This window comes from Rutilus rutilus (genome assembly GCF_951802725.1).
Source record: "Rutilus rutilus genome assembly, chromosome: 3".
Lineage (NCBI taxonomy): Eukaryota > Metazoa > Chordata > Actinopteri > Cypriniformes > Leuciscidae > Rutilus > Rutilus rutilus.
This window is the reverse complement of record NC_140211.1, coordinates 58,236,171-58,262,794: the sequence shown is the minus strand read 5'-3', so window position 1 is coordinate 58,262,794 and position 26,624 is coordinate 58,236,171. Positions and strand designations below refer to the sequence as shown.

The following is a 26,624-nucleotide window of genomic DNA, read 5'->3' as shown; positions in this document are numbered from 1 at the left end:
GAATTAGATAATTGAAGATCAGCAGGAAAGGCATTGGTTAATAAAGTGAGATTAAATACATAAAGTATATTTGTGTCATTTAATATAGTTAATTATAAAAGTTTTGCGTAAAATTCTGAGATTGCATTTTACTGTTTTTATTCATTTTGAGGAATACTGAAGGTTTTCGTGTAAGTGAGACGAGTAAAAGCATGTTCACATTTAGTTTAGAAGTAAAATAACCATCATGTTTACACAGTGCACACACACACACACACACACACACACACAACACCTCACTTTATTTCTCTCAACATGAGGACAGGAGAGCTGTCAGTCAATAAATGTGAAAAAGTAACTCAGATATTTTGTTATTTGAAAAAGTAATCTGATTACGTAACTCAAGTTACTTGTAATGAGTTACACACAACACTGCTCGAGAGTAAAACTATCATTTATTTTATTGAGAAAAAAAATCTAATAGGGTGTGATATATACTCACCTAAAGGATTATTAGGAACACCATACTAATACTGTGTTTGACCCCCTTTCGCCTTCAGAACTGCCTTAATTCTACGTGACATTGATTCAACAAGGTGCTGAAAGCATTCTTTAGAAATGTTGGCCCATATTGATAGGATAGCATCTTGCGGTTGATGGAGATTTGTGGGATGCACATCCAGGGCACGAAGCTCCCGTTCCACCACATCCCAAAGATGCTCTATTGGGTTGAGATCTGGTGACTGTGGGGGCCATTTTAGTACCGTGAACTCATTGTCATGTTCAAGAAACCAATTTGAAATGATTCGAGCTTTGTGACATGTTGCATTATCCTGCTGGAAGTAGCCATCAGAGGACATAAAGGGATGGACATGGTCAGAAACAATGCTCAGGTAAGCCGTGGCATTTAAACGATGCCCAGTTGGCTCTAAGGGGCCTAAAGTGTGCCAAGAAAACATCCCCCACACCATTACACCACCACCACCAGCCTGCACAGTGGTAACAAGGCATGATGGATCCATGTTCTCATTCTGTTTACGCCAAATTCTGACTCTACCATCTGAATGTCTCAACAGAAATCGAGACTCATCAGACCAGGCAACATTTTTCCAGTCTTCAACTGTCCAATTTTGGTGAGCTCGTGCAAATTGTAGCCTCTTTTTCCTATTTGTAGTGGAGATGAGTGGTACCAGGTGGGGTCTTCTGCTGTTGTAGCCCATCCGCCTCAAGGTTGTGCGTGTTGTGGCTTCACAAATGCTTTGCTGCATACCTCGGTTGTAACGAGTGGTTATTTCAGTCAAAGTTGCTCTTCTATCAGCTTGAATCAGTCGGCCCATTCTCCTCTGACCTCTAGCATCACAGGACTGCCGCATACTGGATGTTTTTCCCTTTTCACACCATTCTTTGTAAACCCCAGAAATGGTTGTGCGTGAAAATCCCAGTAACTGAGCAGATTGTGAAATACTCAGACCGGCCCGTCTGGCACCAACAACCATGCCACGCTCAAAATTGCTTAAATCACCTTTCTTTCCCATTCTGACATTCAGTTTGGAGTTCAGGAGATTGTCTTGACCAGGACCACACCCCTAAATGCATTGAAGCAACTGCCATGTGATTGGTTGATTAGATAATTGCATTAATGAGAAATTGAACAGGTGTTCCTAATAATCCTTTAGGTGAGTATATATATATATATATATACACACACTGCGATTCAAAAGTTTTGGATCTGTAAGATTTTTTATGTTTTTAAAAGAAGTCTCTTCTGGTCACCAAGGCTGCATTTATTTAAAAAATTTTTTTTTTACTATTTATAAAAATAAACATCTGTTTTCTATGTGAATATACAGTAAAGTGTAATTTATTCCTGTGATCAAAGCTGTTCAGCATCATTACTCCAGTCTTCAGTGTCACATGATCCTTCAGAAATCATTCTGATATGATGATTTGATGCTCAAGAAACATTTATGATTATTATCATCAAAGTTTTTTTCAGGATTCTTCGATGAATAGAAAGTTCAAAATAATAGCATTTATCTGAAATGTAAAGCTTTTGTAAAATGTAATACTATAGTGTCAAAGGTTTGGGGTCAGTGAGAATGTGTGGGGTTTTTTTGGAAAGAAATGAAAGAAATGAATACTTTTATTCAGCAAGGACGCATTCAATTAATCAAAAGTGACAGTAAAGACATTTATAATGTTACCCAATATTCAATTTAATATAAATGCTGTTCTTTTGAACTTTCAATTCATCAAAGAATCCTGAAATAAAAATGTAAAAAACTGTTTTCAACACTGATAATAATCATAAATGTTTCTTGAGCATCAAATCTTCATATTATAAATATTTCTAAAGAATCATGTGACACTGAAGACTGGAGTAATGATGCTGATCATGGGAATAAATTACATTTTAATATATTTTAATTAAAAACAAAACTGTTATTTTAAATTGCAATAATATTTCACAATATTACTGTTTTTTTTTTTTTTTTTTTATATATGCAGCCCTGATGAGCAGAAGAGACTTCTTTCAAAAACATAAAAAATCTTACCGATCTAAAACCTTTGCGCGACAGTGTATATATATATACAACTCTTGGCAACTCTTGGAATAGTTTTAGCATGGTATTGAAAATGGAAAGGTTAATGTATTTGGTCTTGTTAGACAAGATCTGCTACTGATTATTGCTTTTACTAACATGCAGTCAAACGTAACAGTCAACAGACCTCGCCAGTTCAGATATTTCATGTGTTCTAGCTCAAGCACACCTGGTGCAACTAATGAAGCCCTTGATTAATTGTATCAGGTGTGTTTGAGACAATCTGATCTGCTTTGCAGAGTTGTGCTGTTGTGAGGGACTTTATTCAAGGGGTTGAATAAATTTGAGACTGCAGAAGTCATTAAAAGTTGCATTTTCTGTTGAATTTGGGGAAACCACTTGAAAAACATATTGTGTTGAGCTATTTAAATTACTTTTGTTTGATTCGTTCATTGTAAACAGCTGAAAGTCTGAATTTTGCCAGTAAACCTGATTTGCAATGGTGGGTTGAATGATTTTGATTACAACAGGGTGGAAATCCTCCCATTACGGGGGAAAGTCACAAGAGTGAACTGTGCCTGACTAGAACACTAAAGTATTACCATTATACAGCTGGTTGACGGGTTTGGCTTCAGCTCCATTAGGTGCTCGGATGTAGTTCGGGAACATGTGCGGCACAAGCCTAGGAGAGAATTACAGACATGATCAAACCCAGAAACAAAGATACCTGCCAAATATGATTGACAAAAAATGGTGTAGGATTTACTTTCAAAAAGTTTTCACTTAGAAACTGCTAGTACGTTTCACAAACATTTAAAAGACACACTGAATTAAATGTGAAATTTTGAAGTAGAAAGACTGAAGTAGTATTACTTTATTAACAGATCGCCATCTTATTCCTATATGACAATCTGTTCAACCACACATGATTATTATTTCTGTCTTATAATAATTCAAATGATCACAGAAGTACTGAGGGAATTAACTTTTGAAAGTAACATGACACTTCAAATTAAGATTGTATTAATTACATCGTTACACCAGTAGGTGGCGACAAGAGACTGATAAAAAAAAGTGTATTTGTCATTGAATCATTAATTAAAGAGATTCGTTCAAAAACGCTGATTCATTCACCATGAAACTAGTGATGTATTTATGAGTGAGTCATTGAATTATTCACACAACTTTTTTTTTTTCAAATGTCATTAATTGTCAAATGAATTAAATATTTATTTTAAATAGACTGAAGCAATTAACATTTTGTCAGAACCTCTGGTAAAATTACATGTCATGAATTGTGGGAGAGTATATTGTGATTTGTGCCATGAGAAGTGTCTCTAGGATGATCAAACTTACACCGGTTCCTTCCGGTTCCCCAGCAGAAGCGAGGCCAGGTCGGCTCTAACCGGGTTCTCCTTCGCCAAACTGATGGAGTGCCGGTCGAACGTGTGTTCCACTGTCCCGCCCTTCCCAAGGTCCCTTTCAGAGATAACACACATAATGAGCATGACGTCCAGGGCTCCACCAGAAGCTGATGCTCTTTGTTCATTCATGAATGAAAAATGTTACGTTTCGTTTTTTTATTTATTATTTTCTTCATCAGAATGGTACGAAACTTGGTAAAGGTTTTGGCACTTGATATGTGAACACACAAAAAATGATGATTCGAACAGGTTAAATGGTCCTGTAAAAATAGTCCCTTGTGCTCCTCGCGGTCAAACACGAGCGCATTGGAAATGAACGGGGGACGAGTTTCCTCTAGTGGAAGCGTTTGGTACTGCAGCCGAACAACATCTCACTGAAAGCTCATTTATTGAGATATCAACCTCAACTTTGGAACACAACTAGTTTAGATTTATGGCTTTGATTTTCTCACATTTTTAGAGTAAAACATGCTTTTGAAAATATATATTTCATATAAAAATTGAAAAGAGTATTTTTGTGCATTTTTCATAACAATACACATACAGTTCTGTTACTTTTTTTAAGTTCACTTTTTAAAACTTTTTTCACTTCAGCAATAATCTGCCAAGTGTCGTCTTTGAAAAGAGATCAAACTTAAATCTGTTGCTCTAAACTAAAGCATTCAAGATTTACCACAAGTTTAAGTTAGAAATAACATTTTCAGGTCTGTGCTCAAAAAGTGAATAAATGGATTATAAATACAGCGTTAATATAATTTAGTATAAGAAAAAATAACTAAAAATACAAAATATTACAAACATTAATCAAACAAAAACATAGTACATTCATTTCATTGAAAAATAAAATAAAAAATCTGTAATTTTTGACCGAGAGGCGAAGAGCACCAGAGGTTCCAGCTCTCTCTCTCCGTGACACTGACCGCTGTAAGATCCAGTCGAGCCGGAGCGTCATGTCCCCGGTGCTGTCGGTGAGCTCCTTGATGAGCTCTTGTCGGCTGGGAGGACTGATCTGCCACACCGACCCCGAGCTGCCCTCGATCTGGGCCGTCACGATGTCCTCGTAACTGTACAGGGTGATGAACTGCATGGCCACCTGTGGACGGACACATTAAACCCCACGCTTATCAAATCAAAGCTGCGTCTCTCAGAAATCAGAGCTTTGGTGAGAGGAATATCAAGTGGACTTATTTCACTGTTAAATCTAGCAGAATCAAACGGCTGCGTATCAAGTAAAATACTGAATCATAGCATTTTCTACTATTTGATATGTCTATTTAAAGTCCCCCTATGGTGAAACTCCAGCTTTTAATGTTGTTAATGTTTATGTGTCTATGTGGTGTTTTTAATCTGCTTTAAGACAAAGCATGTGTAAATTCATAAGTCGACACCATTGCTGAGTATTTCCTCCTTAAAACTGCAGTGAACCAAAGACAGTCTCAAACACACGCTTTGAAATCGCTGGTGTTTCTGACGTCACAAACTACCTTGTAACCAATCAGATCAACGTGTGATCGTCAACCAGTGGATCTCTGAGCTGAGTGAGTGAGTGGAGGAGGGGCTAATTTGCATATTCATAGAACCGCGAATACTAAATGAGGCAAGGGTGTCGAGTTACATTCAAGATATTGTAAGGCATGAAGTTTTTTTTTCCAAGGAAAAAACGCTTAAATATGTCATTTTTGTGATCAAAGATGAGTTTTAAGGGATAAAATGATTGACTACAGGAGGACTTTAAATGTTTTAAACCTTTTATATGATACACGATAGCCTATGTTTCTCTGGTCACAGAATTTATTTATCATTTGTTCAGATTTGCATTTAGTAAAAGCTGTTGTAGCAATTTTCAACCATTGAATTTACTCTTTCAACTTCCATGCTCTCAAAATAACTTTACATAGAATCCTGTAATTTGAGGTTGTGGACGATTGGGCTGCTAAAATAAAATTCGAATTTCGATTATTTGTCGAATTATAACTAAAAATCCATATTCGAATGCAATTCAAATTTTAGGTGAGCGTCAAGTAACCTTATCAATGGCACACAAGATGATGATGATGATGATGATAGAAGAGTCGTTGTTGTAATGTTTTTGTTAGCCTATCCAGTTTTAGGTTACGTCAAAAGCAACAGCTGTTCTCACAGATTTTCCAGTGTTTTCTAAGCAAACATGCGCTAGACGGACGCGTTTGACCAGTGAAACAGAGAGCCGCATGTTTAGAGAGCCGTGAAAAGGTAAAAGAACTTTTAAAAAACACGTCATGAGACTTTGTGTTTATTTTATTTTTTTACATTCCACTACATATGTTTTAGTGATCAGTGCTTCAGCTCTTTGTATTTAACTCTTTCGTCAGCACCTGACCAATTAATACTAGCTCTTACCTTTTCTGTTCTGTTCTATCACATAATTAACCATTTAAATATCATCTTACTAAGACATTATTAGCGGATATAGAGTGACGGCGATCATATATTTATATGATCTTATATAAGTATCTGCTATACTGTTATTAAGACCTCGCTGATTTACATTGAAAGCAACAGAATTTCATCTTTTGTCTATATAAATATCAGCATCTGCAGCAAATTGCATATTTTTGCTCAGTTTGAATAAAGTGTAGCTGTTTTTGCCCCTCCATATGAGACTATATGAGCCATAAAAGCCTGATGTATCAAATATAATACTCAACAGAAATCCATATGCAAACTTTTTTTGTCTAAATGTTTGACTTTTATATATATATAAAAAAGTTTTCTCCTGACTATTATCTAACAGATATTGACGTGCACGTACAGATTTTTTCTCGAACTGATTGTTCAACAAACTGTTCGATTTAAAAAAAAAAGAAAAAAAAGAAAAAATTTTCCTGACTATAATCAGAGCCCGTCTACGGAGAGCCTGGCCACTCCCTATTAAGTCCTATTGTACCGAATTTTGGTTGTAGTTCCACCAGAGTTCCACTGGGGGCGATCGCCCATGAGTGCAGAATGAATGGGAGTCTATGGAGCCAGACGGCTAAATTCGTCTCTTTCACCCGATTGCCGTTGAGAAATCTCAGATCTGATTGTAGGTTTTGCAAGTTCAACATGGGTTATAGGTCGAAAGTTGAATGAACGAGTACTTATGTCCTTTCGATTTCTTACAGGTCGAGTTGTTGTTGCCCATAACACGCTAGCATTCTGCTAATGAACGCTGATTGGTCAGTGAAGGACTGATTACGACCAGAGATACCGATTGATGGCATCGTGGCATCCGAGAAACAAAACAAACAAAACTAAAACTCTTCTAGCACGTGTGTTTACCTGTGTCAGCTGTGTTGTGTGTTTACCTGTGTCAGCTGTGTTGTGTGTTTACCTGTGTCAGCTGTGTTGTGTGTTTACCTGTGTCAGCTGTGTTGTGTGTTTCCCTGTGTCAGCTGTGTTGTGTGTTTACCTGTGTCGGCTGTGTTGTGTGTTTCCCTGTGTCGGCTGTGTTGTGTGTTTACCTGTGTCGGCTGTGTTGTGTGTTTACCTGTGTCGGCTGTGTTGTGTGTTTGCCTGTGTCGGCTGTGTTGTGTGTTTACCTGTGTCAGCTGTGTTGTGTTTACCTGTGTCAGCTGTGTTGTGTTTACCTGTGTCAGCTGTGTTGTGTTTACCTGTGTCAGCTGTGTTGTGTGTTTACCTGTGTCAGCTGTGTTGTGTGTTTGCCTGTGTCAGCTGTGTTGTCGATGCCTCGAGAGAAAAGAAAGTGCAGAGCGCGAAAGCACCAAAGCGACTGAAGGATTGCCGTAAAGCAGTATCTCTGGTCGTACGATGTGTATGACGTCATTGACACTTTACAAGACGTTTTAAAGCAAATAAGTGACTCTAAAAAATCTAACACCCAGCAATGTGTAATTACTAGACAAAAAACTATATCCTGAGAAAAGTGGATTTTGAGGGGTATAGCACCATAGACCTCCATTCATTCTGCACTCGTCCTGTGAGCGCCCTCATGTGGAGCCAGAGTGGAACTGCACTCGTCCTGTGAGCGCCCTCATGTGGAGCCAGAGTGGAACTGCACTCGTCCTGTGAGCGCCCTCATGTGGAGCCCGAGTGGAACTGCAGCCAGTTCAGAAGCCGGAAGTTTACTGAGAGTGGAAGCTCTCCCCTTATTAGACATTCTCTGCTATAATCTAATATGCCACGGTTACAGTGTGAATGAGAGATATTGATGAGCACTTACAGCATTTTTCCCGAACTGATCGCTGAGGCGAGTGTATTCGCGCTCGGTGAACGGCTGGATGGACTGTTGCTGAACACTCATCGTGAATAAAGGCTGCGGGAGAAACAATCAGATCTCAGACCTCAGATCTCACAGTACTAAAGCATTACAGAAATATTCCAGTAGAGTTTTACCTCATAACCTCCGAGCTTGACTGTCACGGTGACATCAACGGGATGGTTGACCACGCCCACTACAGATTTAACCAATGAGATGAAGAGTAGCGGGAACCAGATGATGCAGATGAGGAAGAGGATGATGATGCCGCCCATCCCGTACTTCACGATCTTCTTCTTCTTTTGTCCTTTGGGCTGGGGATATTTCTGCAGAGAGAATGTTTAATGAAGCCCAGAAATCATGAACAAATGAGATTATTATACATATTATACATTATTATTTTTACACATTAGAATCAAATGATGAAGATACAAAAGAGGGCTCGGGTACTCAAAAATAAGATGTTATATAAACTGAGATTTGCCATTGTTTCCAAAATGTGGGACACGTCTGAATACAGTTTAAAAGCTTTATTTGGGCAATTTTGTTTTAGATCGGAGTCTCTTCTGCTCACCAAGGCTGCATTTCTTTGAATGTACAGCAAAAACTGTATAATAACAAATTATTTTTGCGCATGCTAAACAGGACCTGCTACCTTTTCGGTTTCACGGCTGCACTTGATGATGAAGATGTTAGCGTAGATGTCCTCGACACACATCCAGTTGGAGAGAGACAGTGTGGTGTCGGTCCAAACCCAGTCCATCACGGCCCGAAGCTCGACTAAAAACGGCACCAGCCGGAACCTGAGGAAACATGGGTAATTCATTTCACTCTCATCTTACGCAGACAGAAACATAGTGTCGGCCCAGATCCGGCTCACATCCGGTACACATGATTCCACACGGCCCGGATGTGAGCCGGATCTGGGCCGACACTGTGTTTCTGTCTGGGTGTCCTTTTAACCCTCTGGTGCTCTTCGTGTATCGGTCAATGAAATTAATGTACTATATATTAGTTTGATCATGTTTTTTATTTAATATGTTGTATTTTTAGGGGATTTTATGGTACTAAATTATATTTACGCTGTATTTATAATCCATTTATTCACTTTTTGAGCATAGACCTGAAAATTGTATTTCTTAAAACTTGCTTAAACTGTGGTAAATCTTGAACGCTTTAGAGCGACAGACTGAAGTTTGATCTCTTTTCAAAGACGACACTTGGCAGATTATTGCTGAAGTGAAAAAAGTTTTAAAAAGTGAACTTAAAAAAAAAAGTGACAGAATTTTTACGTGTATTGTTATGAAAAATGAGCATTTTCAATTTTGATATGAATATATATTTTCAAAAACATGTTTTACTCTAAAACTGTGAGAAAATCAAATCCATAAATCTAAACAAGTGTTCCAAAGTTGATGTTGATATCTCAATAAATGATCTTTCAGTGAGATGTTGTTCGGCTGCAGTACCAAACGCTTCCACTAGAGGAAACTCGTCTCATTCATTTCCAATGCGTTCGTGTTTGACCACGAGGAGCACAAGTGTGGCTATTTTTTACAGGACCATTAAACCTGTTTGAATCATGTCCATATTTTTTTTGTTGTTTCTTCACACAGCAAGTGCCAAAACCTTTACCAAGTTTCGTACCATTCCAAAAAAATCCAAAAAACAAAAAAAACAAACAAATGTAAAATGTTTTGAGCGAAGAGCACCAGAGGATCAAGAAATGAGGATATTGGAAAAATGAAGATTAATAAATGCCTACCCTTGGAAGAGGAAGAGGTTGAGATGATTGAACTTCTTGGTGAGGAAGTTTCCAAGGATTCGTGACGGATATCCACACCGGATCTGATACGCCGACAGCGTGAAGTAGATGCACTTGAAGAAATACCAGAGCTGGGCCACTGAGTTATGATTGAACATCCTGTGAAGATAAAGGAAGCCATACAGTCAAACCAATAAGTATTCAGACACCAGATGTCATTTTTGATATTTTTCACTAGTGTGTGCAGGACACTATAGTTACTAATGTAAGTGAGGAGAGCAAAATAAAGTAAACTGTGACATATTATACCCAAAAATTCTTCATACAGTGACTACCAGTAACATTTATACACATTTGGGACTAAAAATGATTCCGACACTTTGACCAGATCAAACTGGTATTATCTAATTGTGTAGTTAAATTTAACAGCTGACAGATATTCAACATAATTCATGTGTGAGACAGTCTAACAGAAGGATGGACAAAACCAGTCAAATATCAACTGATTCTTGTCATATTTTATTGCCATTTTCTAAACTAGAGCGAATAAACTGTGATAATGTGAGAAATGTTAAAGGGGTCTGAATAAATGCTGGTTTGACTGTATGTATATCCTCTCATCTGTCTGAAGTCTTTGATCTCAGTTGCACCTTTTATCCCAGAGAGCATCACAGTGTCGGTCCAGATCCGGATTCCACACGGCCCAGATCTGAGCCGGACCTGAGCCGACACTGTGATGCTGACTAGGGCTGCACGATATTGAAGAAAAATGTGATATGCGATAACTCATTAAATAATGCGCTATTCTATATGCGACATGATGTTTTAGCACAATGTTTGTGTTAGCAAAAACATGGGGCCCTATTTTAACGGTCTGAAACGCAAGTATCAAGCGCGAAATGCAAGTAACTTTGTGGGCGGATCTCGGGCGCTGTTGCTATTATACCGGCGGGATAAATGACTCTTGCGCCCGACGCAAATCTAAAATGTGTTGCTCTGAAGTAGCTTCATTACTCATAGGTGTGGTTTGGGCGTAACGTGAAATAAACCAATCAGAGCGACATCTCACATTCCCTTTAGAGCAGGTGTGCTTGTTCCATGGCGGATTGCTATTATAACGGCGGATTTGCCAGGAGCGGTTCACAGCCGAGGAGACCGACGTTCTCGTCAGGGCCGTAAAACACAGAGAAGTGACATTGTGGATGGAGAAACACACCCAAATAAGCTTCGGTTAAACAGGCGTATAATAATTTGTAGGGGTGTAACGATTCGTTTTAACAACGATTCGATTCGTATCGCGATTCGTGGTTGTCGATACGATTCAAGGACGATATTGGTTCATTTAGAACGATACGATCCGAAACGATTCAGTGACCTGAAATCGATTCAGTGACTTTTTAGCCAAAAATTCTTGAAAGGGAATCAGGTATCAATTAATTATGCGAGCACAGTATAACGATGACAGGACATGAGATTTCGTTTTTCTGAGGTGAGAGACTTTATTTCGTTAAAAGTTATGCAAATAATGATAGAATAATAATGACACGGACATATAGCCTGACAACATCATCAGACCGCAGACACTGAATCTGGACAACACGTTTTTTTCTAATTTAAAACGTAACAACGTTGCATGCTTGTAGTTTATTTTGTGCTTTATATATAGGCTAGTGAAACGATATAAGCCTGCAGCGCGCGCCACCGCATTTGCGCATGCAATTGAAGAGTGCGCGCTACTGCAGTACAGCGGCTGAGAGGACAGGAAAGTCCGTTTTTCTGAGGTGAGAGACTTTGCGCTGCTTGTTGTCTTTGCGCTGCTGCTGGCGCGTCACGCATGGCGATCACGTCACAGATAGGCAGACTGAATCGAGTAACGGTTAACGCCTTTATCATTAAAAGTGCTAAGAAAAAAACATCCTTATAAAGTCTGACGTGCTTAAATCCAATGCGTTATTTCATAGTATCGATACAATCGATTCATTACCTTTTAAAACGATGTTAGATCGATATATGTCTAGATCGATATAACTTGCCGAGCACAGATCGATGTAGTTGGATCATTAAGAATATGAATCGATACATCGATGTAGTTGATGAATCGTTACACCCCTAATAATTTGGGTAAATGTGTAAGCTAGATTTTTTTCACATCTTCATGGACACCACAATGATTTCCCTCGTGTGGTAATATTTTTCCTTGTAATAATGTATGGTTTGCAAAAATGAGAACTGCTGCTTCTGTGTAGATGAGAGAAGCAAAGTGTATGTGCGTTGTGCACACGCTACATTATGGCCAAGCATGCGCCCCTTAAAATAGCGTCTGAATATCGCGCTGCTGACTTTAGACGAGGTTTCTCCTGGTCTGTGGAGGAATTGTTTTCTGGAACTGCAAAATAGCACCAGGGAACGTTTGCGCCGGAACACGCCTCCTCTTTTCACTGATCCGACCCCGGGAGCGCAAGTTCATTCCCTGATTTACTGACGTGCGTCTGTGGAGGGAAAAGTCCGCTGTGCGTCGGGTGCAATTTAGGAATGATACGTGCGTCGGTGGACAAAGTCAATTGCGCTGGGTGCAAGATAGGGCCCATGATGTTTTTGTTACAAAGTGAGTAAAATAAACTTAATTTATCTTTAAAATATATTTAAAATGATATAACCTACATACGTGTTTCACATTCTGTCTGTGACGAGAAAACATCCCTCCAGCTTCTGACAGTGAACATCAGTGTTTTACTGTAGCGTAATAAGTGTTATTTTAACATCAGTGTAAACCTCGGGGTTCAGGGGTTCAGGTTATCCTACATTAGGGTTATTTAACAACACAAACTCAATAATCAAATGTAAAAATAAAACACTGCTTAGTTTTCACTGTATGAATTAAATATATCCTGATTCTTATTAAAGCTTCAAAAGTGATTCAGCCGAGAGTGAGTGATTTTCTCTTCGTCTTTTGTTCACGACTCCAGTTATTGCAAGCCGTTGGGATACGCATATCACGAGATATACATTTGCGATATTTCGATTATTATATTGTGCATCCCTCATGCTGTCTGTGGGCTGATACACTCGAACACAAGCCTGGCTCACCTCTCGGTGACAGCGGGGAGGATGAAGAACATCCACAGGTGGATCCCGAAAACCAGGATCACCTGGAAGATGAGCTTTCCCAGGATGCTCTTCCGCAGGTAGATGGCCCGATCGATGATCATGGTGCTGAACTGGATGAGGAGCATGACGAGAAACGCCTCGGGGACCTGATCCTCGGACAGAGACGAGGCGATGTCTGCAGCCGCCGAGTGTTTCTGCGGCAGAGCAAACATTCATATTCACACTGCAGAAAACACTTTTCCTACTCAGTATTTTAGACTTGTTTCCAGTCCAAATATCAAACATTTCTTAAATCAAGATGCATTTACTAAAGTAGTAAAATGACATTAGATATTTAGTCTTGTTTTCTGAGGAAATAAATACAAATTAAGTGAGTTTTTGCACGCAAGACACACAATTATCTGCCAATGGGGTCAGAAAAATAACCTTGTATTTGAATTAAGATCATTTTTCTGACCCGATTAGCAGATAATATTGCTTTTTTTAAGCATCAACTCATTTAATTTTGATTAATTCCCCCGGGAAACAGGATATAATATCTTATGTCATTTTACTCAAAAAGTAAATGCATCTTGATTTAAGATTGTTTTTTATTTTGGACTGGAAACAAGACAAAAATACTGAGTAAGAAAAGCATTTTTTGCAGTGCACACTTTACACAGTCGATGTCATACAGTATTTGCACTTGTCGAATCATCACTAGTCTGTCACTACACGTGCTCTCATGAGATCCAGATGTGCACCCTTGATTATAGTATTTGCATTTAGCATTTGTGTTGTCTTAACTCATATGTGACCCTGGACCACAAAACCAGTCACATGACGCACGGGTTTATCTGTGGCAAAAGCCAACAATACCGGATATCGTACTCACTCCGAAAGCCCAGAAACCGAAGATGACGATGATGAAGTCCACCACATCAGTGAGGAACATGAGCGCGTACACATCGGTGGCCGTCTGATACTCCGCGTGTAAGATGTTCTGGAAGAATCTATAGCTCGGCTTGTACACGTTCTTCACTCTGCGTGACACATGAATGACGGTCACAGCGTAAATATGACATTTCACAACGAGATAAGACCCGTGAATCAGCAGAGACATTATATTCAGCTGGATCATGACTCTGCATGTTATATATCAATTATGATCATCAGTTTATCAGTATTCAAAATATATATTGTTTTTAAACAGTGGAAAAAAAAACAATTGCAAATATTTCATTAAGGGTTTTAATCTTTTAAATGCAATTAAATCATACAAATTATAATAGTGTTAAATATAAGTGTCTCTATAATGCGTGTTATTTTACTATATTGTAGAGCTTGTTTTGTTAGTTTTATGGAGAGTTTGGAGACTTTTAACTTCTTTTTATTCCTTTCTATGTAAAGCATTTTGAATAACTGTTTTAATTTTCCTTGCTTTTATTTTGTGATTATTTTTATTCCTTTCTATGTAAAGCATGCATGAAATGTGCAATATAAATAAACTTGCCTTGCCTTGCTTTGCCTTATCATACAAATGTGTCATTAAATGCTTACAAATGATGTATAAAACTGATCCGAGATCAGGTAAATATCATAACTAGACACTGGTTCATGTGTTCACGGAGATCATCGCCCTCTAGTGGCGAAACATTGACATTTCTAACGTTTCTAGTGATGACGTAACGAAGCCTCGTTTCACTGAAATCACATGACCTGATACGCGTCCCGAATCACAGGTTCGAAACATGAATCGCAAAGGTTTCGAAGCTTCACGAAGAGTTTCAAAATCTCCCATCACTAGTAATTGCCTTTAGAAAAGAAAGAAATTCAAGTTTTTTGCCAATTCAATGCCAAAAAGAAAAAAATTGAGGAGGAAAATATTTCCCCTTAATGTAAATGTTAATTTCTGACTCTAGCTGGACAACAACAAACCGCCTCTACTGTGATCGGCTCTTTCCTGACGGGTTGAGAGAAAAGCAACAGGAATCTTACATGGATAAGAAAAGGCCTTTGAGTTTTCCTTCAACGGCATTCAGGAGTTTTTTACTGGTGTCCTCGCCGTGCTTCGTCTTAGACTTCTTCTTCTTCTTCTTCTTCTTGGGTTCTTTCTGTTTAGTGTCTGTGACAGGATTGTTCAAAAAAACACACAGATCAGGCTCAGTACAATATTATAGACATCATTTAAGGTATTAATCATGCATAAATAGGGTTGATTTGAGCGATTCCGATTCTGCTTATCGATACCCAGTTTCCATTACAGGAAGAAAAAAAAAAAAGTATTTTTGCAAATATTTTGTTGTAGCTGGATACAATATATGGAAGCTTGTTTCCGCCACTGAATAATAAATAAATAATAATAATTGTGACTTTTTATCTCACAATTCTGACATTTTTTCTCACAATTGCGAGATATCAAGTCAGAATTGTGAGATATAAACTCGCAATTATGTGTTATAAAGTCAGAATTGTGTGATATAAAGTCGCAATTGCGAGCAGTGAGTGATTTTCTCTTCATCTTTTTGATCAACATTAACGACACAGACGGCAGCAGGTTTATTAGGCTGCTGTCACTTTAAGACTGAATGCACGGATCTAATATACTGACACACATCTGATTTGTTTCCCAACTTTTTATGTTCACTTGCGAGGACATTTTGACAATTTTGAGTGTATTTGTTTGTTCAAGCGCAAAAGAGAACTCAATTCAGTATTCACACACTATACGAGAAAAAATGTGATTGAATTGCTTAGAATCACATTAAAATGTGAACACAGGAATCGATAAGCAGAATCGAGATTTCAATTTTATAATAAGTGTCTGATTTCAATGGAAGTTTGTTTCCGCCACAGAATAAAAAATAAAAAAGGTAATTGCGACTTTTTATTTCACAAATCTGACTTTTTTTCTTACAACTGCGAGTTTACGTCTCGCAATTTAAACTTTTTATCTCAGAATTTCGATATAAAGTCGCAATTGCGAGTAATAAAGTAAAAAATGTGAGATTTTAACTCGCAATTCTGAGGAAAAAAGTCAAAATTGTAATTCTGAGATTGTGAGATAAAAAAAGTCGCAATTATCTTTTAAAATGTTTTATTCTGTGCCGGAAACAAGTTTCCGTATCCGATTCCAGAGTAAAGGATCGATTTTCGATTCCCAACACCAAATATAAACCAGTTTTTCAACACACCTATTTCTGAGGATTTTTTCTTGCGGAAGCGAAGGAAGCGACTCTTCTTCTTTCCCTCCTCCTTCGCGGTCTCGAGTGTTTCAGTGTGTGTGTCGGGGTCCGGGTCGAGTGTTTCTGTGGTGTGTGTGTGTGTCTCGGGGTCGGGGTCGAGTGTTTCTGTGGTGTGTGTGTGTGTGTCGGGGTCCGGGGCGGTGTGTATCTCAGCATCGGCCGGTGATTCTGCGGACGGTGTCATTGACATAACCTCAGTGTCGGGCTCCTCTTCATCCGAGAGCTGGAAGACTTTCTCATCTCGTTCATTCTTGCTCTTGCTCTTCTCTTCCAGAGGGCCCTCTTGGTCCCAGAGACCATAACGCTGAGAGACGCAAAGACAAAAATGGGAAACTTTACAATAAGGTTCATTAGTTAACTACCTAAAGCCCCGTTCACACATGATCCCATTCATTTGACTGGAGCGCTGGTGACTTCCGGCAACACGAGCGACGGTGACCGTTGGCGACAGAATGTGGCCGTGGCAAGCGACGCGAGATGCGACAAAAGTTCAGAAATAGAGAGCCTAAGCCCCTCCCCTTCCAGTGGACCACCATGGGACCTTATTTCGGAAAAATATTGTATGGTGGTCAATGGCGAGAGACAACAAATATTTTGATCTCGTTTGAATTGTGCCCTGATTTACACATATGATGTTTGTCAATTTAAAAGATACATTTTAAAGTCAAGAAAGTCGCAGCTTGATGTAAAACTGTTGAGGTATAAGACTGTGAAAATACGTAATTACAAAGACTACAAACCCAAAAGGCGCACATGTGACGTCATACCTTTTCTCTCAATGAATGAAGCTAACTTTACTGAAGCTAACGTCTGACATTTTGTCTATAGTCTTACGTTATAATCGTAACGTTACGCCGTCATGCTTGAGTGTTTTGTACCAGACTGCACACATACGAGCAACGGTGACGTACATAGTGCGAGACGAGAGATGTAGTTCATTGAGCGATTTTCACATCAAACTAAATGTTGCTCTTCTGTTTTATGACAAACTGCGACTTTCTTGACTTTCATAATTATCTTTTAAATTGACAAACATCATATGTGTAGTTCAGGGCACAGTTCAGACGGAATAAAAAATAAGTTGTCTCTCGCCATTGACTACCATACATATTTTTTCTGAAATAAGGTCCCATGAGCCGGAAGCGGAGGGGAGGGACTTAGGCTCTCTATTTAAACTTTATGCAAATGAGAAGCGATTTTCGCGAGCGACAACCAATAGGAAAGAAGACTTTCAGTGGAGCTCTCGTCACCGTCTCGAGTGCAGGCGAGAAGAGTTCGAGGGCAATTTCACTGTTTTATATGGTTTGACTGTAAACACACACATGGATATAATAAAATGATCAGATGCATGGAAAAGAGTTTCATTCACACATTTATAGTTCGAGTGTTGTAATTTTATGATGCGAGTTTGGCACTGCTGCAGTTCATTTGACAGTTTCCCCTGCATTATTGCATAAAATGTATTATTTGTCAAATTCGAATGACGTTTTAGTAATTTATGACAGTATGAGTGAGTTTAATTTGTTGATTGAAACTTGCCGGCCCAGAAAGTTAGTAAAGACATCGTTAAAATAGTCAAAGTGGCTCAAACTTAAGTTTATCAAGCGACGAGAATACTTTTTTCGCAAATAAAACGACTTTATTCAACGTAGGTAAACGACGTGAGCGTTTGGCTAGTTTAGCAGGCGAGTGTGAATACCTGGAGAAGTGAGCGGTGAAAGAAGAGCGCCAGAAGCTGAAGCAGATCATAACGGATGTAGTTGTCGGTTTTCTCCAGGCCGAGGATCCGTGGAGGGAAGAAGGGCTTGTCCTCGTTCAGCTTCAGCTCATACTCACTGTTCCACGGGAAGAAGCCGAACTGAAACAGGTATTTGACCACCACCATGACCTGTGGGAAACACATCAGGCCACACACACACTTCAGTTATCAGGGCTGCACAATATATAGAAATTATCAAAATATCGCAAATGTATATCTCGTAATATGCGTATCGCAACGGCTTGAGCAAAAGACGAAGAGAAAATCACTCGCTGCTCTCGGCTGAATCACTTTTGTAGCTTTAATAAGAATCAGGATATATTTAATTCATACAGTGAAAACTAAGCCGTGTTTTATTTTTACATTTGATTATTGAGTTTGTGTTAAATAACCCTAATGTAGGATAACCTGACCCCCTGAACCCCGAGGTTTACACTGATGTTAAATAACCCTAATGTAGGATAACCTGACCCCCTGAACCCCGAGGTTTACACTGATGTTAAATAACCCTAATGTAGGATAACCTGAACCCCTGACCCCCGAGGTTTACACTGATGTTAAATAACCCTAATGTAGGATAACCTGAACCCCTGACCCCCGAGGTTTACACTGATGTTAAATAACCCTAATGTAGGATAACCTGAACCCCTGAAGCCCGAGGTTTACACTGATGTTAAATAACCCTAATGTAGGATAACCTGAACCCCTGACCCCCGAGGTTTACACTGATGTAAAATAACCCTAATGTAGGATAACCTGACCCCCTGACCCCCGAGGTTTACACTGATGTTAAATAACCCTAATGTAGGATAACCTGAACCCCTGACCCCCGAGGTTTACACTGATGTTAAATAACCCTAATGTAGGATAACCTGAACCCCTGACCCCCGAGGTTTACACTGATGTTAAATAACCCTAATGTAGGATAACCTGACCCCCTGACCCCCGAGGTTTACACTGATGTTAAATAACCCTAATGTAGGATAACCTGAACCCCTGAACCCCGAGGTTTACACTGATGTTAAATAACCCTAATGTAGGATAACCTGCCCCCCTGACCCCCGAGGTTTACACTGATGTTAAATAACCCTAATGTAGGATAACCTGAACCCCTGACCCCCGAGGTTTACACTGATGTTAAATAACCCTAATGTAGGATAACCTGAACCCCTGACCCCCGAGGTTTACACTGATGTAAAATAACCCTAATGTAGGATAACCTGACCCCCTGACCCCCGAGGTTTACACTGATGTTAAATAACCCTAATGTAGGATAACCTGAACCCCTGACCCCCGAGGTTTACACTGATGTTAAATAACCCTAATGTAGGATAACCTGAACCCCTGACCCCCGAGGTTTACACTGATGTTAAATAACCCTAATGTAGGATAACCTGAACCCCTGAACCCCGAGGTTTAAACTGATGTTAAATAACCCTAATGTAGGATAACCTGAACCCCTGACCCCCGAGGTTTACACTGTTGTTAAATAACCCTAATGTAGGATAACCTGAACCCCTGACCCCGAGGTTTACACTGATGTTAAATAACCCTAATGTAGGATAACCTGAACCCCTGACCCCCGAGGTTTAAACTGATGTTAAATAACCCTAATGTAGGATAACCTGAACCCCTGACCCCCGAGGTTTACACTGTTGTTAAATAACCCTAATGTAGGATAACCTGAACCCCTGACCCCGAGGTTTACACTGATGTTAAATAACCCTAATGTAGGATAACCTGAACCCCTGAACCCCGAGGTTTACACTGATGTTAAATAACCCTAATGTAGGATAACATGACCCCCTGACCCCCGAGGTTTACACTGATGTTAAATAACCCTAATGTAGGATAACCTGAACCCCTGACCCCCGAGGTTTACACTGATGTTAAATAACCCTAATGTAGGATAACCTGAACCCCTGAACCCCGAGGTTTAAACTGATGTTAAATAACCCTAATGTAGGATAACATGACCCCCTGACCCCCGAGGTTTACACTGATGTTAAATAACCCTAATGTAGGATAACCTGAACCCCTGACCCCCGAGGTTTACACTGATGTTAAATAACCCTAATGTAGGATAACCTGAACCCCTGAACCCCGAGGTTTACACTGATGTTAAAATAACACTTCTTATATACAGTAAAACACTGATGTTCACTGGCAGAAGCTGGAGGGGTGTTTTCTCGTCACTAAAAGAATGTGAAACACGTGTGTAGGTTATATCATGTTAAATATATTTTAAAGATAATTTAAGTTTATTTTACACACTTTAAGCATTACCGTATCGCATATCGAATATCGCATTATTTAATGAGTTATCGCATTTTTCTTCAATATCGTCCAAATGCAATCGTTTAATATGCAAAGTTTCAAAGCTTTCATAAAAGTGGCCGTTTTAGGACGACATGTTGACTCTATAAAGCCTGCGGTATCATATTTAATGCACACTTCTAATGCCTCTACATGATAAACATGATCAAAACTATCTCGGTTTAGACATTTTTAGCCAGTAAAAGTCTTTTAGTATACAGTGACTGTACAAACGTCCTCCTTCAGCTCGCGCTTCACGTGTCTTTCAGCTTTGAAATCTTTAGCTTTTATATTGTTAGTAATATTTCAAGATCAAGCATCAACTCAGGTTTACTTGATTATCTATATATTATTTTCATTGAGTCTCAAATATGATCATCAGGTTTTTGAGGAAGGTTTATTTATCTCTCAATCATTGTATTGCATTGCATTTTATGTTTTGATCATAAAACTAAGCATTTAAATATCATCTTACTAAGACATATTATTGGCAGATATTGAGTGATGTCTGATTTTTATATGAATTTTATGTCAGTATCTGCTATACTCTTATAAAAATCTCATTGGTTTACATTACAAGAATCAGAATTTCATCTTGCTTTGTGTCCATATAAATATCAGCATAGATAACAAGCACGTTCTAAATATTCGATTAGAACTACAAACACGAACACACAATGTTAAAAAACTACAAACATGGCGGATCTATGAATCCGACGGTTAAATAGAGAGGTTTAGATAGAGAAAGATTAATAATCAGTATCTAACCTGACGAAAAGATATTTATTCAATGCTATCCACGTTATATTTAATCAGCAACAGCATCGTGAACTTTTATAAAGATACATTTTAAACATTACATTAAAGACTATGATGATGTAGTTTGTCACACTCAAAATCACTGCACCAAATTGCATCCAATATGTCTGACAATATGGACAGTCAACAAAAAAACATGTATGCTAACTTTTTTTTTAGAAATAAAATAAAATGTTGATAATAAAATGTATAAACTAAACAAAAAAATTAATATTAAAAAATAAATTAAGTATTAAATACAAATCAAAATATTAGAATAAAAAAAAATCTCAAAATGTAAATAAGGGTAAACAAATAATATCAATTAAAAAAAAAAAAGAAAAGAAAAAGATTTGGTCTAAAGGTTCAATGAACTGTCTTTTAAAAGAAGTTTTCTTTTAAAAAAGTAGTTAAAATGGTGTTTTCGATATACTGTATAACATTAAATGTAAGAAAGCATTATATATATATATATATATATATATATATATATATATATATATATATATATATATATATACAGTGAGGAAAATAAGTATTTGAACACCCTGCTATTTTGCAAGTTCTCCCACTTAGAAATCATGGAGGGGTCTGAAATTGTCATCGTATGTGCATGTCCACTGTGAGAGACATAATCTAAAAAAAAAAATCCAGAAATCACAATGTATGATTTTTTAACTATTTATTTGTATGATACAGCTGCAAATAAGTATTTGAACACCTGAGAAAATCAATGTTAATATTTGGTACAGTAGCCTTTGTTTGCAATTACAGAGGTCAAACGTTTCCTGTAGTTTTTCAGCAGGTTTGCACACACTGCAGGAGGGATTTTGGCCCACTCCTCCACACAGATCTTCTCTAGATCAGTCAGGTTTCTGGGCTGTCGCTGAGAAACACAGAGTTTGAGCTCCCTCCAAAGATTCTCTATTGGGTTTAGGTCTGGAGACTGGCTAGGCCACGCCAGAACCTTGATATGCTTCTTACAGAGCCACTCCTTGGTTATCCTGGCTGTGTGCTTCGGGTCATTGTCATGTTGGAAGACCCAGCCTCGACCCATCTTCAATGCTCTAACTGAGGGAAGGAGGTTGTTCCCCAAAATCTCGCAATACATGGCCCTGGTCATCCTCTCCTTAATACAGTGCAGTCGCCCTGTCCCATGTGCAGAAAAACACCCCCAAAGCATGATGCTACCACCCCCATGCTTCACAGTAGGGATGGTGTTCTTGGGATGGTACTCATCATTCTTCTTCCTCCAAACACGTTTTGTGGAATTATGACCAAAAACTTCTATTTTGGTCTCATCTGACCACATGACTTTCTCCCATGACTCCTCTGGATCATCCAAATGGTCATTGGCAAACTTAAGACAGGCCTTGACATGTGCTGGTTTAAGCAGGGGAAACTTCCGTGTCATGCATGATTTCAAACCATGACGTCTTAGTGTATTACCAACAGTAACCTTGGAAACGGTGGTCCCAGCTCTTTTCAGGTCATTGACCAGCTCCTCCCGTGTAGTTCTGGGCTGATTTCTCACCTTTCTTAGGATCATTGAGACCCCACGAGGTGAGATCTTGCATGGAGCCCCAGTCCGAGGGAGATTGACAGTCATGTTTATCTTCTTCCATTTTCTAATGATTGCTCCAACAGTGGACCTTTTTTCACCAAGCTGCTTGGCAATTTCCCCGTAGCCCTTTCCAGCCTTGTGGAGGTGTACAATTTTGTCTCTAGTGTCTTTGGACAGCTCTTTGGTCTTGGCCATGTTAGTAGTTGGATTCTTACTGATTGTATGGGGTGGACAGGTGTCTTTATGCAGCTAACGACCTCAAACAGATGCATCTAATTTAGGATAATAAATGGAGTGGAGGTGGACATTTTAAAGGCAGACTAACAGGTCTTTGAGGGTCAGAATTCTAGCTGATAGACAGGTGTTCAAATACTTATTTGCAGCTGTATCATACAAATAAATAGTTAAAAAATCATATATTGTGATTTCTGGATTTTTTTTTTTTAGATTGTCTCTCACAGTGGACATGCACCTGCGATGACAATTTCAGACCCCTCCATGATTTCAAAGTGGGAGAACTTGCAAAATAGCAGGGTGTTCAAATACTTATTTTCCTCACTGTATATATATATATAAAATGTTGACCAAAAGCGAAATATTAAAATAAAAACAAATCTAAACATATTCTAAAAATTTAAATAGGGGATTAAAAAATAAAAATAAAAAAAATTCTAAAACATTAAATCACCAAGTTAACTTTATAAATTTGACAATTTATTTTTTTTTTTAGATTTGGTCTAAAGGTTCAATGAACTGTAAAAGTGTTTACTTTTAGAAAGTAGTTAAAATCATGTTTTCTATATAACATACAATATTTTTTTTTTTTAAAAGCATCAAATATTAGGGGTGTAACAATATATCACGTCACAATATATCGTAATACAAAAATGCAACAATATGTATCGTGGAAAATTCACCCAAAATAAAAAATTGGGAAAAAATTCAAGTTTTCAGAGTTTTAGTGTCAGTACTACATTAAACTATATATATAATGTTGAATATAATGTATAATAATGCAATGAGGGAATATTTGTGGGTCCTGAAAATGCCAAATGTCTTGTTACCAGTATAAAGTGGCCTACATTATATTAAATATATCTAGTCAGTGAAAGAGTGCAAGCATATTCGTCTAAAATAATCCTGTATTTTCAGCTTCAGAATCATGAATATTGTTATTCTGGTGTCCCTATTGTCCTGTCACTGTGCTTTGGGTTTCAGCACCAAGTCCAAGCCTGTTCATTTACACACACAATGTAATACCAAATTTAACATTTTAATCAACAGTACATTTTTTGTTAACCTTTTACCATGTCTTAGAGTATCGCAATAATAAAATGGGAAAAAAGTTATTTTTTTATTACCTGAAGCATTAAATCACCAAGCCAGTTTGTTGTGCAATTAATTAATGCTGTATAAGTAGTGTTCATTCTTAGTTCATGTTAACTAAGGTAGTTAACTAATGAACCTTTTTATGAAGTGTTACCAAAACATTTAATTGAAACAAAAATAATCTAAAAATGTAAAAATAAAAATAAAATAAAATAAAAAGGGGAAAAGTTTTTTGTTTGTTTTTCTATCCGGAAAAAAAAAAAAAAAAAAAAAAAAAAATTTATGTAAGTATACTACTTATACTGGCTTGGCATTAAATCACCAAGCCAGTTTTAGAAATGCTGTGCGTGTTCTCCCCACCTCAGTGTAGACGATGGCCGTCATCCAGAACCTCTTGGAAGGTCGTGGCACCGACAGCATTGCCCACAGGAACACCAGAACCGGCAGAACCAGCGACACGACCGAGGCCGTCACCAGGTTATTGAGCACGATAATGAAATAACACACCAGCTCGGAGTGAGCCGCCAGAACATTATAGAGCGCAAACACCAGCTTCAGCAGTCGGTTCTGAGTCGAGTAAAACTCACGAGACTGTATCAACTCCTCAACACTGAAGGGCCTGAAGCAGAGAATACAGAGACAAGACATTAGTCATTATACATGAAGGAAATTAAGCCTATTTAGTACCTTTTAAAGGTGCACTGTGTAATTTTTAGCGGCATCTAGTGGTGAGGTTGTGAATTGCACCTAACAGAAGTTATGGTGGCGACAGGAAGTGATGTCATCGTCTGAGACAGCAGAGAGTTGTCAGTTAAACAATGAGGTTTCTTTACAGAGATAAAATAGATTTAGACTCCCCTGTGTAAATCAAATAGATATAGAAATTCTTTCATACCGGCGGCAATTAAGTTTTTAAATGATTTTTTGTAATTCAAGGTAATTGATGTGTTGTGTTGTGTTGTGTTGTTAATATGTGTATGTGTATACTACTGTTCCTATTGCTGTCTACACAAAGAATTGCCTTTAAGGACAACAAAGTTTAACTAAAATAAGAAATTATGTTTACTTAATTATTCAGTAAAACGATGTTATTGTGAATATTATTGTTACTTGTTCATCATTGTGTCAGTGTTTTATTCGCTGACTTTAGCTGAAGCTTCTTATCATGAAGAACAACATAGTGATGAAATGCTTTTGTCCGTTCAGGGCCACCATAGAAACATGTGGATGTAAGCATGTGGATGTAAGCTTCATTATATAAGGTCTTTATACACCACTGAAAACAGAGTTATGTTTATGATATTGCATTTCTGTCAACAGATCCTCCTAAATATTACACAATGCACCTTTAACACCATTAATACACATTTTCTCCCAAATTCTCATTTATGTAATATAACAAAATAATTTAATTATTTATGCATCACGGTTGCTCTGCTAATGCTGAATTTATACATTTATTTAAGCAATTCAAAGACAACAGAGTATACCAAACTGAGTTCACGTGATCCACTTTGGACATTTTACTAACTACAAGTAACTTTGCAACTACATGTCAACTAGCATTCATTATAGTATTAGTAGACTGTCAGGTTAGGGTTCCGGTTAGTAGAAAAAGTTGACAAGTAGTTGCAGTTACTTGTAGTTAGTAGGATGTCTAAAGTGGATCATCAAAATATAGTGTTATCAGATATTAAGCACAGTTTACTAATACTCTAATGACTGCTAGTTGACATGTAGTTGCAAAGTTATTTGTAGTTAGTAGGATGTCTAAAGTGGATCGTCAAAATATAGTGTTATCAGATATTAAGCAGTTTACTAATACTCTAATGACTGCTAGTTGACATGTAGTTGCAAAGTTACTTGTAGTTAGTAGGATGTCTAAAGTGGATCATCAAAATAAAGTGTTAGCAGATATTAAGCACAGTCTACTAATACTCTAATGACTGCTAGTTGACATGTAGTTGCAAAGTTACTTGTAGTTAGTAGGATGTCTAAAGTGGATCATCAAAATAAAGTGTTAGCAGATATTAAGCACAGTTTACTAATACTCTAATGACTGCTATTTGACATGTAGTTGCAAAGTTATTTGTAGTTAGTAGGATGTCTAAAGTGGATCGTCAAAATATAGTGTTATCAGATATTAAGCAGTTTACTAATACTCTAATGACTGCTAGTTGACATGTAGTTGCAAAGTTACTTGTAGTTAGTAGGATGTCTAAAGTGGATCATCAAAATAAAGTGTTAGCAGATATTAAGCACAGTCTACTAATACTCTAATGACTGCTAGTTGACATGTAGTTGCAAAGTTACTTGTAGTTAGTAGGATGTCTAATGTGGATCGTCAAAATAAAGTGTTAGCAGATATTAAGCACAGTTTACTAATACTCTAATGACTGGTAGTTGACATGTAGTTGCAAAGTTACTTGTAGTTAGTAGGATGTCTAATGTGGATCGTCAAAATAAAGTGTTAGCAGATATTAAGCACAGTCTACTAATACTCTAATGACTGATAGTTGACATGTAGTTGCAAAGTTACTTGTAGTTAGTAGGATGTCTAAAGTGGATCGTCAAAATA

At 37.9% G+C, this 26,624-nt stretch overlaps 1 protein-coding gene across 1 annotated transcript in view; it reads right to left on the bottom strand.

Annotated features, from left to right (window-relative positions):
• piezo1 (piezo type mechanosensitive ion channel component 1 (Er blood group)) overlaps positions 1–26,624 on the bottom strand; it is a 133,066-nt gene that overhangs the window by 5,447 nt on the left and 100,995 nt on the right. Inside the window, exons 37-49 of the mRNA XM_084405406.1 lie at positions 24,407–24,665; positions 17,980–18,168; positions 16,230–16,584; positions 15,034–15,160; positions 13,931–14,078; positions 13,036–13,250; positions 9,949–10,107; positions 8,839–8,986; positions 8,321–8,509; positions 8,148–8,240; positions 4,867–5,039; positions 3,879–4,001; positions 3,125–3,204 (exon numbers count right to left, since the gene is read on the bottom strand). Coding sequence (XP_084261532.1) covers positions 3,125–3,204; positions 3,879–4,001; positions 4,867–5,039; positions 8,148–8,240; positions 8,321–8,509; positions 8,839–8,986; positions 9,949–10,107; positions 13,036–13,250; positions 13,931–14,078; positions 15,034–15,160; positions 16,230–16,584; positions 17,980–18,168; positions 24,407–24,665 — 2,258 coding nt within the window. The remainder of the gene's footprint in view (positions 1–3,124; positions 3,205–3,878; positions 4,002–4,866; positions 5,040–8,147; positions 8,241–8,320; positions 8,510–8,838; positions 8,987–9,948; positions 10,108–13,035; positions 13,251–13,930; positions 14,079–15,033; positions 15,161–16,229; positions 16,585–17,979; positions 18,169–24,406; positions 24,666–26,624) is intronic.